The 21,971-nt window shown below is 39.6% G+C and overlaps 1 protein-coding gene across 1 annotated transcript in view; it reads right to left on the bottom strand.

Annotated features, from left to right (window-relative positions):
* Positions 1-18,981, bottom strand: part of TMCC3 (transmembrane and coiled-coil domain family 3) — a 66,601-nt gene extending 47,620 nt beyond the window's left edge. Inside the window, exon 1 of the mRNA XM_067559806.1 lies at positions 18,820-18,981. Coding sequence (XP_067415907.1) covers positions 18,820-18,897 — 78 coding nt within the window. The 5' untranslated portion in view covers positions 18,898-18,981. The remainder of the gene's footprint in view (positions 1-18,819) is intronic.
* Between the last annotated feature and the right edge of the window lie 2,990 nt (positions 18,982-21,971).

Below are 21,971 nucleotides of genomic sequence, written 5' to 3'. Positions count from 1 at the left end.
CAGGAGCATGGAACAGATTCCATATAAGGAGAGATTAAAAAGACGGACTGTTCATCTTGGAAAAAGAGATGACTAAGGAGGACATGATAGTGGTGTATAAAATCATGAATGGTGGGGAGAAAATGAATAAGTAAGAGTTATTTATGCCTTCACATAACAAGAAGAGGTCAACCAATGAAATTAATAAGCAGCAGGTTTAAAAACAAACAAAAGGAAGTCCTTCTTCACACAATGCACAGTCAACTGTGTGTGGATCTCATTGCCAATGGATGTCGTGAAGGTCAAAAATGTAACTGGATTAAAAAAAGAATTAAGTAAATTCAAGGATTTCAATTAGGCAAATTCAATGGCTATTAGCCAAGATGGTCAGGGATGCAACCCCATGGTCTGGCAGTCAAAGGCTTAGGGACACCTAGATGCTGGGACTGGACAACAGGAGATGATCACTTGATTGCCCTGTTTCATTCATTCCCTTGAAACCATCTAGCACTGGCCCCTGTCGGAAGACAGGATACTGGGCTACATGGACCACTGGCCATTCTTATGTTTAGTTCTGCTGAAAAGGATCTGGAAGTTATAGTGGATCATAAACTGAAAGGTGAGCCAACAATGTCAAACAGCTGAAAAAAAGGCTAATAGTCTGGGATGTATCAATTGGAGTGTTGTCTGTAAGACATGAGAAGTATTTGTCCGGTTCTACTCGGCACTGTTAATGCATCAGCTGGAGTACTATGTCCATTTTTGGGTGCCATATTTTAGGAAACATGTGGACAAAGAGAGTGTTCAGAGGAGTTTCTCATTCTTATACATAAACATTTAAAAAACTATAAAAAGAACATTGAGTCTATAAAGTCAAGAAATGCCAGAATTAAGTTTCCCTATGCAACCAGAACCATGCTTCTACTGCATATGCATGATATAGCATGTGATCATGCAAGTACGGCCCAATTTTCACAACATGGGTAGTCATTGAGGATTGAACCTTAGGACCCTTCACACCCACAGAACAGACCTCTTCCACTTGAGCTAAAGGAACAAATGCTAGAATATGTAGACTTATGCTTTACGTAGACCAGTGACTAGAGGGGGAAATAGCAAACCCATTGCCATCGTATTTCAGGACATTTCCATCACCACATTAAAACTGACAGGCATAACTCCTATTCATAATAGCACATAATAGCACTGGAAGTGCGTAGGTGCACAGAATCTTGTTTTTAAAAAACCTTATCGTTTTCACCTTTTTTAACGTGTGGCTCAGCCTGAACTGCAACTCAAGCAGTATCTTTCAGCTACTCCTAAACAGATATATAAACAAACTCCACAAAGCTGAAGAGAAATATTTTCAGTTCTGTAAAGAGCACAATTTTATTTGTGCTAGTTCAGAAATAAGTAACGATAGGCTGCCAACGTCAGGCTGGTTTTGTATGCATTCCCTAACTTAAAAACATTAACCTGTCATTTGTGACATCACTGGGGGTTATGACTAAACATTTGATATTTAAAATTATACCAGAAGTATTAGCTTACCAATGAAAGCACTTCATCATCTAAACAAGGAACAGTAAAAATACTTCTTTGAACCAGTTTAGACACTTTGCTGATTTATTCTACTGAATATTCCTGCTTAACATCCATCATATGTCCATTACTTGAGATGTTACAGAGGATAACAGTAAAGATCTGAGTTGGGATTGCTATATCAGAACTTACGATTTATATACACAGTCATAGCTTTTAGGCCTAAGGTTTGATGCGTCCAGTTTTATTTTGGTGCTGAAAAAAGGCTTTGGAGCCAATTTTGCTAACACCTATACTGTTATTAAAGATGGAGAATTTTTTTTGTAAAATTCTCCTAATACAGGCACTTAACACTTGATAATATAGTATGTAACAGTCCACTTCAAAAAGGCAACATTCATTTAATTTTTTATGAATGTTATGATTTTCTTCCTTCAGTGGTCTTGAGGGTGAAATATCAATGGCATGCACTAGAACTAGAACCAACCATTCTAAAAAACTCACTTAGCTCTTCACAGACACCCCAATCCAGAGCTTCAGCAGTAGCGTCCTGAGTCGCCTCAGCAAAAATAGTTCTACTCAACTGAGTGGCAATTAAGTGGTATGGAAAAATTTCCAAATACTTGACTGAGTTCATAAATTACCTTTCATTTGTATCCTCAAGCATGTCCATATACAGAAGCATGAACCTACCATGCTATCTAATCAAATACCAGAATATTTTTTTAAAATGCTGTCAGAAACAAAATGAAATGCCTCTGTTGAATGAAGAAAATATTAGAGAAAAAACAAAATAAGTATAAAATATTCTGGGGAATGGAATTCAGAAAGCAGATACAAAATGTCGGAGTTTCCTTAAAAAAAAATAATGTAAAATATATATTTGCAACTCTGGTCAGTTTCGTGAGTCCTAATTCATCCACAGATTAGGAAAAAAGAGAATAGTTCTATAAAAACATTATTTTTAATTCTTTTCTTCTTTTAAATTTGTCACCGAAAAGGTTAAAATGAAGCTAATAGTCTAACTTGGCCCCCATCCTATCATTTTAGTGATACAGTATGCACACATCAAAATAGTCAGACATCACATGTTATGTAATTATTATTTATTACTGAATTATCAGTGATTACTACTACTATACAAGGAACTTGTGTTATTGTGCATGTTTTCCATAAATATCTCCAGATCTTTGCCAGAAACCACAAACTCTAGATGGTAAACCAAGTACATTTTTCAGACTGGATGCTCCTGGAACTTTTTTGTGAAAAATCTTCTGTAGCATTGTGATCTAACACTCAAAGTAGTATGCACTATGGCCAAGAACACCTAAGTATGAATTTGCTAAAAATTAAACGCCCCACTATAATCTGTGGTTAATTATCTGAGCCTACAAGCTATAAACTCAAGCAACATCCTCCCATCATAGGGCATTCTCAATAAATCTTGACGATATCATCAGTATCCATCTAACAGGAGGCACCTCAGCTGATGTATTTCTATCTGTGATACCATTAAATAAAATTGAGGTTTACACACTGCTAAATGTACAGCTATGTAATTAACAACTCAAACAGAGATTACTATTCTGCACTATGAGCTGGAAACAATCTATTTGAGTGAAGAATATGTGAGTTGCAAGAATATGGAGGTTAGGCACATAAGTATGTCATGTGTTCCGTAGAATCTAGACTTCAATTGAAAAAATAGTAAATTGATAATTCCACAATATGAACTCATTCACTATTGCCTTGGAATTTGCGGTCAGTTTAACAACAGCATGGAGACGTGTGATTTTCCTACAGTTGTATCATTTTGTAAAACAATTTTGGCCATTTAAAATGCCAATATTGTTAGCCATTTTACTGGAGACAGTCATACTAGAAGGATCTTACCCAGTGTACTCGTATCCTAGCATTCCCCATTGCAAATTTTGAGAATGTCAATAGTTGAACATTCTATCAAATATTAAGATAATTGAGCTGTTTCCAAATATCTTTAACAATAAAAGAGAAAAAGAGAGATGTGTGAACTCCCACAGTCCAAAATGAGCTTTTAACATGTACTTGAGTTCTAAGTGAATGGTTATAGAGCTCCAGGAGAGAAACAATCTAAAAAGTCTGAGGGATGTTGTATGGTGTATTCTGAACTTAGTTCTGAAGAAGAACAGAGGACATCATGAGGGATCAACCCATCAACTGAATACAGCCTGTGAGAGCAAGCCAGCATCTGGGATAATTAAATTATACTCAAGACACTGATACTTCTTACTCTCCTTCCAAAGTTTTGCTCCTATTTTCCCATCCAGAAGTCCTGTTCCAACTCCTCCTCCAAACAGAACTGCGGTCAATTTCCTGTTTGGATCTTCTATTTATTTTCTGTAGCTTGCCAGTGCGAATGCAACCTGGAAGGCTTTTGTGAGTTTAGCTCCCATAGTAACTGACAGGAGCAAAGCCTTTGGGGTGCATTAGCACCACTTCAGGTGGATGAGAAAACACCCATCTGGGGAGCTGTTGGGGCATCTGTGGGGCTGAAGGTTGTATAAAACTGCCTGAAGAGTCTGAAACATATCATGCTTTCATGAAACCTTACACAGGATTGGAAGGAATTGCCCTCCAAGTCACATTTCTACAGTGCAAGTTAGAGGAGTTTATGAGTTATATACAACCTTTTACACTGCAGTTTAGTAAGCCATGAACAATTTATAATGGAATGATACCATGAGTCTTTTGTTACCATATAAACAGCATTGCCAGAACTATAATTTTTGTAGGCAATTTTGAAGTTGCAGCACAAGAACCTTCTGACTGAACATATTGGGTCACACACAGCAATATGCACATCCAGCCATTGCAATACAGTTTTCAAAAGAAGAAAAGCCCTATTAATGAAGTTTTGATTTTGCAGTAGTTGCCTTTTATTAGTCATATTAATTTGGTAGTTAGAGGCAACTGCTCTGAACTAACACTGCAATGAAATTCCTTGTTTGGCTGCAAACTACCACCATTAATGACAATTAATGTTATCTTCCTGATCTCCATGCCCCTCAAACCTTATTTTCCAACTTCTTCTCTCCCTAGGGAAAAAAAGTGAAGTTACTCAGCAAAAATTTCTGTGCAAGCTCTCAGAAATGGAAAAAAAAATTGTAGAAATTGCTACAAACATACAGACTTTTTATTTCATCAGGGTTTGGAAGCAGATCTTTTATCAAGATTAAATTAACTTTAAATCGCTCCAGCTGTTTGATACAACACAGCTACAAAAGAAAGAAAGAGAAAGGGGAAAATTTTGACCTAAAGGTCAGTATAACTTCCTACAACACAACACACCCACCACTAGTCATGTGTCTGTTCTGCACATGCTCCTTTTCCCAAGAGGACAGGAAAGGGAGATGGGAATGGGAAAGAGAGTTGTACGCAGTACTGAAAAAGAATATCAAATTAAATGTGATTGGAGAACATAATACATTTCCTTTATAATAAAAATCAAATTTAAAAAATACAAGAATAGAGTAAGTCACCTGTGACAGGGCCAGACCTGATGGCTATAGGAGAGTATTGGAGGGTATATATATTAGTCTCAGGATCAACAAATCCTTGTTCCCTGTGTGATTCAGCTGGGGTTACTCCAGGCCAATTAGGCCAGCTGAGGCCAATTAAGGAGCTCACCCCAGCAGTTAAAAGCCTCCCTGTCAGGCAGATAGGGGCAGCTGAAAGGGGGTTGAGAGGAGGAGCAGAACAGCTCTGCTACAGAGCTTAGAGCGATTGCCATTACAATACGGAAGATACAGGAGTTAAGTAGAAGCCTGTCTGGGCAGGGCCAAGGGTTATAGGCACAGAAGCCTGAAGGAGAACTGGCAGCTCAGACAACAGAGTTAAGGTGGGGTGACCTCACCCAAACAGGGGAGGATCACAGGGACAGAGAATCCCGCCATGAGGGGGGGGGGAAACCCTCATGCCGGTTCCAGGCAGTGGACCACAAGCAGTGGGGCCAAGGACAGGCAACCCACGGAAGGTAGTAGCTCTCATGGACTAAGCGGTTTGAGGCTACTCCTCACAGGGTCCCTGGGTCAGAGCCCAGGGTAGAGGGTGGGACTGCCGCCGCCCCCCCGCTCCCACCCAGCCATACCATCAGCGTAGCCGAAAAGAGCGCAGGACCCACGGAGGGGCAGAACAGGCCACCCTCGCCACACATCTGACACTGAAATGGTGTCCTTATCTTTTCCTCCTACTCCCTTCATAGACTCATCCAAATCAATACTTGCTACTATTAGCAGCAATAGCCTTAAACTCAAGCTAACTTTTTACATGACGCATATTGATTGGATCACCTTTTGTGTAGCACAGTTTTTGAGCCATGATGCTAATTGCAATACTTGGCTTCCATGTATGCCAAGCTTTAAACCTAATATAAAGTTTATCCCATCTAAAGTTATACTGCATAAAGAATGGACCACAGTAAACAGATCTTTATATTACCTACAAACAGATCATTACGATTCTGCCAGAATTATGCATAAATATGCACAAAGAAATTGACTTCCAAAAAGAAAAAAAGAAAGTCCACGATAAGGAGAATAAATTGGCAGTCAGAATTCTATTCAAATCTCCTTAAATACCGGAACAATGCAATATTTCCACCTCACTAATTATGATTTGCTTTTTAGATAAAAACACTACAAAAGAGTTTTTACAGACTTTATCCAATATTTAAAATTCCACATAACCCATGAGGGGTCTACAAAGCTATCATCGCAAGCCATATTCTCTCTTTTTAAAAGGATAAAAAGGTGGAGTTCAAAGTAAAAAGATTACTCAGGTTTTCAGGGAGAGATGGAGTAGGTGTTAGTAATAGTATGATGCATACTTTCAATCTTCAAAAAAACAGGAAAAAAAAATACAAAAGCCCCTGCCATGATACTGCTAATTTCTTTGTTTGGAAAGAGATATTAGACTGCAAACACTTTGAACAGTTATGAATATAAATGACCCCTAAATAATCCTTTTATTACTGCCAAGATAAGAACCGCAAATAGACCTGCCCCAAGAGACAGAATCATAGCAGAGACTGAAGCCCCTCCTTTTTAATCAGCAGAGAAAAAATTCCAGAGCATTGGGTACTGAATCCATAGTATATTAAACAGAGCCATGGACAATACCAGGAACTACGGATATAAAAGTAAAATCTGTCAAATTAGTAGGGAGTAATTAATACATGAAATTAAATTACTTTCATTTTTTGCTGGTATACTTATATATATTTTCATAAAGTAACAAAGATACACTTGAATAAGATGAATTTTAAAAACCTCTCTCAAATACAAATATTGTCAGATTTAATAATCATATGCCATCTGCAACATCGAAACGCACCTGATATGATGATTTGTGTATTAAGATATGACTAAGCTACTTGGAATCTCAATTCTTGCTGTTTACATTTCATACCAAATATCCTTTAGAACAGAGTATATCTTTGTCTGTCTAGCCAGTCTCTTAGTCACCAGTATATTAACATCCCAAACAGAGTATTTGTCACTACATAATAGCATACAGCAACATAGTCAGACATTTGGAAGCAGTTATTAACACTCTTTCTACTGTTGTGGAAGAAATTCTGCCTGATCTTTTTGTGCGGACACCACAATTCCCAAAGTTAACTGAGCACATGGGATGTAACAAGAGACAGAATTTCTTTTAACAATAAATATTGTGTAACTGTTACTCCAAAAGTTAATGAGTTTGCATGGGACGTTAGCAATAGCAGAATTTAGTCCAGTACTGTGTAACAAATTGAGTTGCGTGCTTGTAGTGGGCAGTCTATAGATACAAAAAGCTATTTAAAAGATTTGATACAGAGTGTGTCAAAAGACGAGGTACAAAAATGGAACATACTGTACTTATTTACACACAACCCCACTTTTTTCTTCATTCTTACCATTATATTTAACTTCATGATCTGACCAAATTTCTTAGTTAAACTTTTATGGTTCTTATTTTAGCATTTTAAAAATACGTTGATATGACTGGAGCGTTTGGAAATAGTATAACATCAATTGACCTTTGTGTTCTCCCACTGCAAGAGTAACATGCGTAGGGGGAGAGGAAGAACATGCATCTCTCTCTAGCAGTAGGAATGTGTGCTAAAGTTCATTAAGTATTGCCATAGAAAGTTACAAGCCACCATGTAGAAAGCGGACACAAAAATATTAGCTATCTCATAAAATTTGAGAACTAACTTCCAGATTTTAACAAATCATGAACCTTTAATTGAGCCAAACATTGAAGGTGAAGGGCAGAATGAGTCTCCTTCCCTCATCCCAAATCTATATTTAATGTGAATGTGCCTGTTCAGGAGTAGTTGCAGCAATTACTCCCTGCAGATTACAGAGCATATTTTGAAAGGAAGATATTAAAAATTTGAGTGCACTGACAAATCTGAGCTGAAGAGAGGCTTTCAGCAACACTTATCTATTCTTACTGTATAAGGATTGGTCTGGATGAGACCAAGAGTACAACATAAAGACTATATAAAATTACCCAAAAATGAGCATGCAACAGCATCTTTCGATTGGAAGATCAGAATTTGCATGACTAAAGTGATGAGTTCTCTCAAGCAGCCTTCCTGACACCACTGTGAAGGTCTAGAACTGTGTGTTGGGACTTCTGAAACCCTCTCTAATGCTCTGTGTATTGAAAACCAATGCAATCTCTTTAATGAAGATCAGGAATCCATAAACCATGTGCCCACTGCTGGTTCAATGTGCTGAAGTTTAATCTCTTAATACGGTGTACATGCAAGGTGTATGACTTTCTTGTATATTAAAAAAGGTGGAAAGACACTCAAAAAAAAAATTGACTTCCACCCTTGCTGTCAATTCTGGACACTGTCTACACACTTTTACATATAAAACAAAATGGAACTACCAAGATATGTAAACAAGGAACATGCATCATGATCTGTCAGCATTGTAAACTTTGTCCCCTGCACCATGCTATAGTTGTGCTGCTGTGTTGTGTCTAGTTGAGAGCATAGCTCCTTTAGTCAGTGACCTGTCTTTTAAAATCTGTTAATGCATGGACACTAACAGTGCTGCATAAATAATAAACACTTTCCAAGCTTTCTTTCAACACAAAGCTTTTGTGCTTGAATGGTGAAGACTCACTGCACTCTTTCAGCCTCCCAGAAGGATTATTTAATCCCAGAACACAAAATGAGCAAAAACTGAATGGTGTGTCTCAATGACGCACAGAATTTGTTGTCGCCTCTGGACAAGTCAGCTACAGAAACTGACTGAAATAACCAGATACCAGCGTCAAAGTGAAACTGACTGGTCTCAAGATACTGGAACTTTGGTCAATAAACAATTAAGGCAGTGAGTCAAACCTCAGCAAGGTTGTTATACAAGCACTGCAACCCCTTGGTCACTCTCCACATCACAATGGGCCCTCTCCTTCTCCAGCATACACTTCTGTTTAAACCCAGGTCTGTCTGGAAAATTAGGTGTAGAAGATGACGACATTCAGATTTCAGCAGCAGAAAAAATTTTGAGGCAGAAAAATAGTAAAATGAGTGGACCAGGGCCTCCTCTTGAAATTTTTGAAGCATCAGATTTAGTGACAAACTCATGTATTTCATGCAACTCTACCTAATATTTAACTGAAGTTCTGTACTAGAAAAACCTGCCAGACAAGGTAAGAGGAGCTGAGTATCTATCAGCAGAGTAATGCCCCCTACTTAAGTCAGATAGTACAACAAAGTGTTGGGTGGCTGAGTGGGCTCTTCCTGACTCTGAGCTAGGCAGAGCTCCTAACTGGCTGCCTCTTTGTGATGAGCAATAGAGGGTTCCACAACTTTGCACAAGAGTCAGTTTTGTTTTGCAGCCAGCCCCATAAGGCCAGAATGAAAGCCCTTCTCCTCTCTGCTTTACCCATATCATTGCTCTGCCCCATGAGTCTAAATGTAAAGAAAGGAATGGGGAGGAAAAGAAGACAGGTGAATACAGTTTAAATATTCTGCAGGAAATGCTACTTGAAATCACATTAGCAAAGTACTTACTATTCTAGTGTGGACAAGCAACACTGCCAATAACACATGCAGATATCTGCTTGTGGTGCTGCTTGCATGACCACCACTCACAGAAGTGCTACTCCACGTGTATCTGACTACATGAGAGGAAAGGACTGGTTTGAGAGGGGTACTGCCTGCTGGCCTTCATGGAGGGTATGGCAACAACATTATTGCAGGGTGGTGCGCGGTAATTTAAATTTGACCCCTTTTGGAGGGGCATGTTCTGTGCCCTGGCCCCATGGCCGGAGCTCGCTCTCCCTGCCCTGGCCCCACGGCCAAGGAGTTCTGTGCCCTTGACAATTACTGTGTGTGGGGGGGGTGTCCATACCCCTGCTTCCCCCCACCCCACTCCCTGTGCGTGCCCCTGCAATACTGTATGATAGACCTGATGGCAATCTAAAGTGCACTTGGCCTCACACAGTCTGCTATCCACTTCACCACAACAGGAGGCTGGCAGCTCCTATGGAGGGGGTGATTAGGGGCACATGGTTACTCCTATCATTTATGAAAAAATGGAAATTGTTCACATTAATGCACAGTGAGGTGTGGGGTCATGGTGGACAAGAGTCAGTCATTTTTTTTAAGAGGAAAATGTTGCACAGAAAGTGAGCTTTGGTGCATTCAGGAAGCAAGTGACAAAATATTTTGCAGGTGTGGCAGAGAAAGCTAAGGACAATCCTGACATGAACCAACAAGAAATCTAATGCAGCCTCCACTAAGATCAAAACTGAAACTCCTAGTATGACTGTACAAGTCACAATAACGAGCTAGTTAACATATTAAGCAATAACATTTACATCATATAAACCTCAGTAACTGTAGAGGTAGCAGGTATTACAATTTTATTCTTCTATTTGCAAAGCCTGTGTGTGTGGTCAGAAAGTGAAACAAAGAGACACTTCTATGTCTGGCCTTAAGACTGAACTTTCAGCCTGACACAATAAGCCTAACTGTATCCAGGTCCCCATTTTCCACACTTGCTTTGAAGCACTACTGACTGCAACAACTCTTGTTAAGAAGTGGGTTAAGAAAGAGTAAAATATATGGACCTGGAAATCCAGTTGGGCCTTTTCTAGCAGGCTGACAGTAGAATTGAAAGGCCAGCCATATAAGTGTCTTTCCTCTTCCATTACAAGATACTGCAAATTTCTAGTCAACGGGGTAGAAAAACCCCAAGTGGAGGAAGAAAGAGTTTGGCAAATAGAGCTGTTCTAAAAACTCACCTGAAAAAATTAAACTGCTACTACAGTTATTAGATTTATGTGACGTATATCTTACTGCTTAACATTTCAATGGATTTGATTAGTCTTGCTCAAACAGATATACAATAATTTGTTTCTTCTGTTTGTACTGCAGGCTAGTCCAACTCCAAAAACAAAGAGCAGCTAAAGAGTCTTACATCAATGTGTACTTTCCCACCCCATGGTTAATTTGGCAATTTTATTATTTTGTTCATTGTTATCCAGGAGTCACAAAGAGGCTTGAGGTCTCAGATGATACATAGAGCTAAAACACTGCATGTGGGACTCAAGTTACCCCTCTCCAGAACCTTCATAATTCATTGCAAATAAAGTTTTATGATTTCTTCATAGCATACGCTACTTTAAGGACTGCTACCATCTATACCTCTTTAAAACCCTAGTTCATTCAATTTTTGAGCCCTTTTAGAATGGGGTCAAGTTCATTACTAAGCAGCTCCAGATCTTCAATTCTTTCCTCTTGGCCATCCGCAATTTTAAACCAAAACTTCTTGTCTATTGTAACTGCGGTAATCTGGCACATGTTTAATGGACCCTGGAATTCTTACTTAGCATAGCCTGACCTCCCATTGATTTAAGTCAAAAGAGAAATAAGCCCCATCTCCCACCAAGTGAGAAAAATAATGAATCTTTAGTTGTCCTAGGTATATTTTTAGGTACTGCAGGCTACCAAGATAGACAGAACTGAAATAGAAAATGTTAGTGCCAGTTCTGACTTTAAAGTGTTTGAACTTTGTGGCACTCACATGACCAGACACTGCTATATGACAGTATATTTTACATTAAGCACTACCTCCTAGCTTTTGTATGAAATGTCACACAATTTAGAATAGAAATAGAGAAGTTAATGCTGCAAATCCAGAAATATTAGTCATCTTGGCCAACCCCTATGACTTTTTCCCTCAGATCAATTTCTGATACTTAGATATTAGATGCACACTTACAAATTCACTATAAATTTAAAAAAAACAATCAGAGATACTGAAAAATTACTACCTCATTTCCCCTGTAATCTCTTGTTAGGTGTTTAAATAAATCTGTATTTTTTTTTTTAAAAAAGGAAGTAAGATTAATCTCAGGTGTGTCAATTCTTCCCTGAAGGTTTGTTTGAATCCCAAACCTAAATAAACTGTAGTGCTTACAAAAAAATGCAATGACTTCTGAGTCTAAGTTTAACACACGGAAGTCAACATACTCGTCTTTAAAATGTCATCTACAGGCTATAATTCACTTTCAGTCTATGTGAATTGTCCTCTTGAATGAGAGAGACTTGCTAATCACCTGAAAGCTTCCCTTACTTACTGTTTTAGGGTCCAGTCCTGCAAATCCTTATGTATGTAATTTTAATGAAATGCACAGTAATTAATTTCAATGGGACTACATGACATGAGTAAAGACAAACATTTACATAGTGTTTGGTAGACCCAGTCCTTAGTCAGCAATTAAAAGGGTCTACACTTTCATAGGAGTATGTCAATTAAAAACAAACAGACCCACACATTTCTTTGTCTGCATTATTAACACCATCTTTGATTGATAACGAAATTGAAATCATTTTTTAAAAAACACCACATGCATTTTGGACTAAGTCTGACACAAGATCATTCCTTTAAAAAAGTTTAACATCGACCCTTGCACTTAACTAGATAAAACTTTACAAGAATAGATCTGAGACATCTATTATACAACAACTATAGTCTACTTTAAAAATAAATATATATGTTTTCCATAATTCTGTTCTAATTCATTTAGCATCTGCTCCAGAGACCAAAAAAGTAAATGAAGAGACTGCCATTGATTTAATTGTGTATTGGATCAGGTCCTTAGTTATTTTTAGTCACTTACATAATAATATAAATAATACTTTGTACTTACATCAATTTCTTCATACATACAACAATGAAAAAAATATTTCCATTGATGATCATAAAAATTTTACCGATACACAAAGTAAAAAAATGGTACTTGGGAATGTATTAGGGTTTGATGTAAGGATATTTACTTCGTATATTTTGACATGTGAGGATTACAATTTGTATTTTAATGGTTATAAAGCTTTAACTTTTTTAATCTCAACATCTACTGTCATTCAATAATTATTGTCTGACATCCCTCATTATCTGCCCTGCCATAGTTTCCCTCAACTATGAAAATTCAAATTGATAAAAAAATTAAAAATGCTTAAAAACCCATAATTTTGAACAACTATGATTAGATAAAACTGAAAAAAAATGCTTACAAATAAACATCGATGTTACCAGCCAGAATTATAAAATAACTGAATTCTGCCAAGCCTACTCAAAATCCTATACTCAATCCACCAAGATGCATGTACCCCATTAAGGAGTCACAGAGGAAGATAAAAGTGGGGTACTCGCCCAAGTTCTATCCACAAACTAAACTTCACCCATTTGCAATACCAAAATAAGATCCCACTCAGATTGGATAGATCTCCATCTCATGCACCTCTCTCTTGCATGCTCTGAAAAGTAGTGAAATAGTTAATGTTACAATTTAAAGTACCACGATTAGGGTGGCTTCAAAACTAGTACCCCAGTGCTATGGATGGGGCAATTCACCCCAGAGGTACTGCTCCAGCTTCCTGCAGACTGTCAGATATCACTGCATCATGATTCACAATTGCAGGGATTCTTCATAGCCATAGTGGCTAGAGACCTTTTTTCCTTCCAATTGAAAACAAAGATTCTGAAGCATAAAATAGAGCCACCAGGGAAGAGTCCTGGCTCACGGAGCAAGCATGAAAAATGGGAACTTGGAAACATGGTATATCCTACAAGACTGTAAATCCAGTCCTAAAATCAGTCACTTAGCCATGAGCCAGCACCCTAGGTCCACTATGTCAGTGCCTTGGTTTGAGTATTAACTTTTGGTTTGAGTATTAACTTCCTAGCTTTCCTGTACTAAGGGAAGAACAGAGAATTTTAATATTAGTTATCATAATAGTAACACTAGGGGACATAGTCTCTTAATGGTCACACAACTCCCATTAACAACACTAATGGAAGTTACAAATTACTTTATCTGAACATACCCCTACATTTCCAGTCCAAAAGCATCAGTACTTCGGAATCGTATGGTAGAATGAATCTAAGATCTCCCTCCAATTACAATCCCCCTTCATCTCCCCACACTGAGGTCAGGTCTGGATTGCAGCACATTTGCCTATTGTGTCAAGATGCTAAAACTTGCTATCTGGCAGTGTCCATTTGATTTATAACCTGACCAGCAGTATTAGAAATCAAATCAACGTCTCCTGAAAGAACTTAACTGTATAGCCTCACCCCCTAGCATACAAGGCCGTGCATCAGCTGGCACTTGGTCTAAATCTTCTGCATGAAGACAACAATAACGAATAAGTGAGGTAGTGAGCCTTCACTGTCTGCATACTGCCAGAGTAATTGTCCTTTTGCAAGGCTGCCAATTAAGTATTCTTCTAAAAGTTACCCAAACCAACTAAACCAAGAGGATCAAACCAAATAACTTAAAATGTGCGTGTGTGCGCATGCACGCATACATCTTTTTACTATGTTTAAAATATTGTTAACTTAAACCTTGATCATGCAAACAATGGGCACAGCCACAAGGATCCAACAGGGGCACAGCAGCAGGAATGAGACATTACAGTTTTGACTAGAGCGGTGAAAAATTTTCTGGCACAGTCCCAAAGTGAAGTTCCCATAAATGTTTACCCAGGTTCAAAAGATTCTCAGTCAAAAATCCATTCAAATTTTGAAAAGAACTCTGGTCCCCATCTCCATTTACATTTTGCTGTCATTTTCCTAGGTGTAATGGAAGGGGAGAAACAGTGGCCTGTAACCCATCCCCAAAATCTGTGTGGGCACAAGAATCTATTTGCAAAGATCACTTTGCAGGATCGGGGCAAAAGCTAGAAATCTACTGAGGCACAGCAAACATTTTAAAATAAATACTGAGCTGTAAAACAGTTTTCTCCCTCTACCTTCACATCAGACATTGTATTACTAGTCCTATCTCCAAGCCTAGTACAGAAACTTAGTTTATTAGTCCCCGCAGCATTAGCTTGCATTTTTCTGAGCTGAATCTTATATTGTTGCATTTTCCCCATGTTTCCAATCTTTTTAGGTCTCCATGTTTTTTCCTCCAATCCCCCTAGAGATTAAAAGGAAAGATATAACAGAGAGACAGGTGATCTAGAGACAGGTGACGAAAGTGATTAGAGGCCAGAAAAGACTCCATATGAGGAGAGATAAAAAGACTGAGAGGGTTCTGTTTATAGAGGAGATGTGGATCAGGAGAGAGGAATACAAAAATTATGAATGGTTGCAGCGAAGGTGGTTTACCTCTTCTAATCATGCAAAAAGGAGACTTTCTGACTAGACTGAACCAAGAAAAGGAATTGTTGTAATCACATGACATTTATACAAGTAACGAGAACATTCACAGTTATATTAGTTATTTTTTATAAAGGGATAAACTCATCCTTCAGGTTATAAACCAGCCACTAACTGATGGGGATTAAGAAAAACCCCCCACTTTTCTTATGGGCAGGAAATATAATTAGGGTTTCCTGAACCTTCTTCTGAAGCATCTACTACTGTTCAGTCAGACAGGACACGTGATTATAGGGACCATTGATGAGATTGAGTAGGGCAAGTCCTATTTGGTTATGCTTTAAATATCCCTTCCCCCTCCCCAAAAAGAGGCGGGGGGTGATCTTGAAGCACATTGTGGAAGCAATGAAACTCTTAGTTAGCATAAACTTCCTTGGTACTTCATTGCCTATCTTTTGTTAACTCCATTGTTCCAAAAGACTACAGTTAGTTTGGTGGATTACTGATGGAAATGCAGTTGTTGAGGTGCCTTGGTCTTAACCAAGGCCTTGAATTAGCTACAGAAGTGTAGTAGAAAGCAGCCACAGGAGGGTGTGGAGTTCAAAGTCAGGGATGACTTCCTCATAGTAGCTCTTCCTGTTGGGAAGATGAGCTGCTGAATTCTGTGCAATTTGAAGTGCCAACATCACTTCACCCCCAGAATTAAAGCAATCCACCACTGAAGTGATGAATGCATGGATTCGTTTGACCACTTCCTCACTGTGGAGGATGGGGAGAAGTCTCTTAGTAAACAGAATTTCTTGATGCTGATGCTACCTGGTCAATCAAATACGTTCTGCAGGACCCTAAAGCGTTGCATGTCTTTGACTAATAAGGAAAGGGAAGACACCTTGAAAAGACTCCATTTTTCCAACTCTTGCGATTTTATCACAATTCTGTTTATATTGGGCATTTTTCTTAAAGCCTCAGCTCCTGGAGTCATGTGATTAAATAAGTACCTCAGCTTGCATTTTAAAAAAAATGCAGTTTCTAGTCCTCATGGTTGCAGAGAAAAGCTTTACAACATGAACCCTGGTGTTTGACCCATCAGAACAAAAATAAAAAGGAACCAGTATTTTCTTTAAAAAAGAAATCTCATTATTTTAGAATATCTGGAGTTAGCAGTACTGAAAATTAGTCATGCTGCTTTGTTACAGCTCTTAAGTCAATCTACTGGATCTTCAGTTTAATTCTCAAATAAATAAACCAAGAATCATCAAAAATAATACATAAGTTTTCTTCTGGCATCACACTAAACTATATAGCATGTTTATCTTTCAGAAAGAAGAGAAGAATTAGGGGGTATAAAAGTAATTTGCTCAACTCTATACAAAGAAGTAGACAAATACTGCTGCTTTATCTATAATGTGTGTCAAACTTATAGTGTAAAGGTCATGCTATGCTGATAGCATGCCAACAGTAAAAGCCACAGTGAATGAGGTTACTTAATTTAAAACATTTCATTATGCAGAAACAATCTGAAGCACACCATCTCTTGTCTAGCAGTTCTATTTAATGGGATGGGAGGGGTGGAAAGAAAGACTAGAATTCTATGTAGGGAAAGGAAGCCAGTCTTCCTTCACAGATAAATAATCCAAGTGCTTCAAGCTGTGAAGCTCATTTATTTTAAAGCACTAAATATCTTGTCTCACTAGAAGAGAGAAAGCAGAACAGCTATTTTTGCCGACAGCCAGAGCCAGCAAGAGCAAATTACACTGCAATGAAGAGCAGTTTTGCTTTCTTTTGCTTAACCAGAGTCATAGATACAGAGAAGACTTCAGCTGCTTAAACCAAACACGTAGCTGGTGATTTGAAATTTGTCACAAACTAGCCAATCCATTTGCCCCATCCATACCGTATTTATACAAATAATGACACACATATTATAAACATAACATAACAGGTGGATGTACATACAGGTATCATACAGTCTATTAAAAAGATGCAAAATAATTAAAGAAAACAAATCTAACCTGCCACTGCACCATGAGAAAAATTGCCTCAATGAAGTTGTACATCATGGAATCTATAGTATATACATAACATGTTCCAAACCTCTGAGAAGTAATTTTAGTGTATGGCATAATAATTGCATCCTACTGAAAAAAAAATTATTTGCTCTACAGATCTTTAAGGGAGATTTAAAATAAAATAAAATGAAAAGAGCCTTTGCTTGTATTACCCTAAGAAGTTTCTGACAGAGACACGCCAAGGGTGTCTAAGCGTGAACAGTTAATAATATTCAAAGAATTAAACAGCTAGTTTTCTGTTAACTTTCTGTATTTGTTTTCCATTACACTCAGCTTGTGCTAGTTTCTTTAATGAATTTATCTTGATCTTCAGCTTCTAAAGTCTGTCAATAGTCATTCATTTTCAGTTTCTTACACAACACAGCAACGATATAATGTTTGAGTTATGAACACAATGGGAAAGTTTATTAAAAGTTTTCCTTTAGGTTAACAAAAAAAATAGAAATATGTATTTTGTGAGATTTATTTTAAAAAGAGAGACCCTAAGTTTTGGTCCTAGTTTCACCTGAGAGCATGCTTCGAAAAGCACATCTGAATTCAAGGATCATATCGAAGAGTTCCAGGGGGGTAGCCGTGTTAATCTGCATACAGCAAAAACAACGAGCGTTCTGTAGCACTTTAAAGACTAACAAATTTAATTTCAGCAGGCATAAGCTTTCGTGAGCTGAAGCTCACTTTCTCAGATGCAGTAGGTAGAAATGATACAGCAAATAGGTAACATATATAGGAGGCAACATATGAATATCCAAGACATACATAACAATGGGGTAGGTGGATAAAAGCCCTGTCCTTGAGGCTTAATGACAACCATTGAGTAGGAGGTGAGAATAGGTGATCAGAGCAAATTACTTCTTGTACTGAGAGAGCCATTCCAAATCCCTGTTTAAACCCAGTTTGAATGTGTCAAGTTTGCAGATCATTTCTAACTCAGCAGTTTCTCTTTGAAGTCAGATTTTGAAATTTTTTTGGAGAAGTACAGATCATACCGACACCGCTTACACTCTAGGCAGACATGCAGTGGGAATGGGGCTGCTGTCACATGACAGCTGGACACATTGCCTCAACTTGTTGCCCTCACTGAAGGCAAATCCAGCTGTAATTCTCACAACTGCGGCGGCTTGTAATCACCAGCGGGAACAAAACAAGCCGTTGGGTTACCTTTGGACTGGAAGCGGGTCAAGCCCCGCCGAGGAATTCCCTCGGCCATAGCCTCAAACGCTGCCATGAACTTTTAGCAACAGCATCTCCACGACGAGCCAGTCCCACCGCTCAGCGCACGGAGCGGCGGGGCAGGTGCGGTCTCTGGCCAGGCAGCTAGCGGCTGCTGCAGGGCAGGAAGGGCGAACCTCTGAGATAACATGGGCAAGGACGAAACATTTGGGTTTGGATCCCCCAGGGTGGCGTGACAGGCGCCTTTTAAACACCGCTCTGCGCTCGGGGGGATCCAACCCAGCGCCTCGGGCAGGCGACGGGGGCTCAGGAACTTGTGCAGCCCCAGCTACGGGAGAGCCCCGCGCCGCAGGTGGGCACCTGAGACCGACGGGCTGCGCGGCGAGGGGGACAATTATTACCCGGGTCTTGGCGCGCTGGTGCCTCTCCGGGTCCGAGTAAGTCCTGTCCACAGCCAGGCCGGTGTCGCTGCCAGGCATGGTGCCCCCGAGCCCGCGTGCGGCCGCGCCGCCCTAGCAGCCAATCCCCCGGGAGCAGCTGCACCCGCGCCCGAGGAGGGGAGCGGAGCCGAGCGGAGCCTGCCCGGCTTTGCTGCGCTCCCCGCGCGCGCCTCCCTCGGCTGCAGCCCGGTGCGCGAAAGGCGGACACGCCCCCGGCAGCGCCTGCTTCCCCCCCGCCGCCCGCCCATGACACCTTTAACCCTTTGGCAGCCGCGCGGCGCCCCCGCCTGGAGCTGCCGAGGGAGCTGGGGCCGCGCCCTGGGCAAACCTGTCCCGCAGCCCAGCCCAGGGATTCCCAGCGCCGGTGCGATGGAGGCTGCAGGCCGGGGGCAGGGCGCTGCTGAGGGGAAAGAGAGTAGTTTGGACAAAGGAGAAAACAAAAGAGGCCCCAAATCCCGTTTCTGGAAGGCTAGTGTAGCCTTGTCGGGCAGGGGCAAGGGCCCTTTCCCTGCTCCCCCAGTTTCATTTGAGTCTTTCCAACCAGCCTGGAAGGAGATCCCAAAACTGCCTTGTTTTGCCTGTAAAACATTTTAACTCTGTGGGTCCATTTAGTGCTTCTGGGGGAGAAGCACTGGCTAGGCAGGACTTGTTGTGCTAGCTTTTCCGCCCTCCCACTGCTAAGGGCTTGTCTACACTGAACACAGCCTGCTTCAATGTAGACACTACCTACACCAATGGGTGGGGTTCTCCCATCCAGTAGGTACTCCACCTCCCCAAGAGGCATAGCTAGGTTAATGGGACAATTAATTCTCCTGTTGACCTAGCGCTGTCTACAGCAGGGGTTAGGTCAGCTTAACTGTGTCACTCAGAGGTGTGGATTTTTCACACCCCAGAGTAAGATAGTTATACCAACCTAATTTTCTAGTGTAGACAAGGCCTAAATATCCACCTATGTCCAATGCTTCCATCAATATGGATATATCCACACTAGAAACGTTATCACTGCAGAATAATTAGGCAGGCCAAAAAAGAATTCAAAGAGCAAGTAGTAAAAGAATCAAAACCTAAAAGTACATTTTTAAAAATTACATCAGAAGCAGGGAAGCCTGCCAAATAATCAGTGGGGCCATTGAATGACCACGGTGCTAAAGGGATACTTGAAGACAAGGCCGTTCTGGAGATGCTAAATGAAGTCTTTGCAACAGTCTTCGCTGCAGAGAATGTGAGGGAGATTCCCATACCTAAGCCATTCTTTTTTTAGATGACAAATCTGAGGAAGTGTCCCAGATTGAAGTATCAATAGAAGAGGTTTTGGAACAAATTGATAAAGTAATAAGTCACAAGGACCAGATAATACTCACCTATGAGTTTTGAAGGAAGTCAAATATGAAATTGCAGTGGTATATATCTATCGCTTTACGTAGTCTCGGTACAAGATGACTGACAGATAGCTAATGTGATGAGTTTGCTGACGTTATGTAAGCTGATGTTATGGTCATGTGTTTCTTTGAGCTACAAAATATGAAATGAGAGAGAACTGTGCCCTATGACATTCACTTCCCATAAATCAGATTTCTTATACTGCCAGATATGACTCTGCTCATACTTACAGGAGACAGTTTCAGTGGGCAGTTGTGTGTGTGGATTGATAGCAGGATATGCCCAAAAATCTGTCTCCATTTAAAGGAAGGTCATGAATTATTTTTATCCAACATAATTTCCCGCACAAAAAAGATTAGGATGTTTATTTTCTATCTCTTCAGTAAATCCCACTATTGTGTTGCTATTGTTTCTGAACATTTCAGCCCTTCAATGTAGCAGAACAATCTGTTAAAAGCTCCCGAGACCTCTTTAAAGAGCAGTTATATGCTGAGAAGTGACTGTAAAAAGGGGGTAATGGGGTTCTATGATTCTTGTCTTGCAACAAATTTCATGCCAGATTTGCTCTCTTTATACGTACCAACACAGGAAAGAGAACTATTAGGATCAAGGGAATCAACTAGGTCCAAATTCCTGTGGGCCAAGTTCTGCTTTCTGCTACATATGTGGGGTGAAATCCTGGTCCCACTGAAGTCAATAGCAAAACTCCCAGTGACTTCAGCGGGGCCCGGAATTCACACATGAAACCCATTTGATTATATTGAGGTTGCACAGTGAGAGCAAAATTTAGCCCCATGTTGTAAACATGCAAAGTACTGTGATAAAGTTAACCTGAACAAAGCCCTTATTTAATTATGCCTTAAAGTGAGTATATGCAGTTGTGCAGCTTATTCCACTTTTCCTTTTAAGTTATGTTATATGCTTATATTCCCAGCTAAAATTCTCTCCCTAGAGCTATTAATTAAAGGGTGTTGGCTTTTTCACTTTTGTATTGACAAAAATATAATTTAATAGCTAGCATGAAACAGAATTAAGCAAATGAGTGAGAAAAATATCTGATTGTTACCAGTGCTCTTCAGTATTTTAAACAATTTCATTAAAAACTATTTTGATTTCCTGTCTAACCCCTATGTTTATAGCTATAAATAATTAAGATATGGGAGAGTTCCTCTGTACTTGCATAAATTTGTAATTACTATGGAAGCATATGTGAAATTGGTTAATTATAAAGAACTCTTCCTTGTAACGCACCATAACAGTGTCATGTTGGAGTACATGACTTCGAAAATAGAGAAAGATAAATTGAAAGAATGACCTTTATTGATTGATTTAATTATCTAGAGGTCTTTCTGTGATGCTCATCACCTTTACTATTTGATTGTCCCACAAACAATTAGTGCATTTACCCTCACAATGCCTTTGTGAGGATGAGAAGTATGTTCATGCCCATTTTATAGATGGGGAAGATAAAGTATGGCAGCCCAAGGTCACACAGGGAGTTCTCATCAAATCCAGGAATAGAACTCCATTCTCCTGCCTTCCACTCCAGTGCCTTAATTATAAGACCATCCTTCAAGAAAGACAAGGCCATTGTAGATAAGCTAAATTAATTATTTTTATTGGTCTTCACTGCAGAGAATGTGAGGGAGATTCCTACACCTGAGCCATTCTTTGTAGGTGACAAATTTGAGGAACTGTCCCAGACTGAGGTGTCATTAGACCAGTGATAGGCA

Source organism: Emydura macquarii, unplaced genomic scaffold (assembly GCF_026122565.2).
Source record: "Emydura macquarii macquarii isolate MOO-44397 ecotype Brisbane River unplaced genomic scaffold, CSIRO-AGI_Emac_v2 contig_2205, whole genome shotgun sequence".
NCBI classification, from domain to species: Eukaryota; Metazoa; Chordata; order Testudines; family Chelidae; genus Emydura; species Emydura macquarii.
This window is presented reverse-complemented; position numbering and strand designations above follow the sequence as displayed.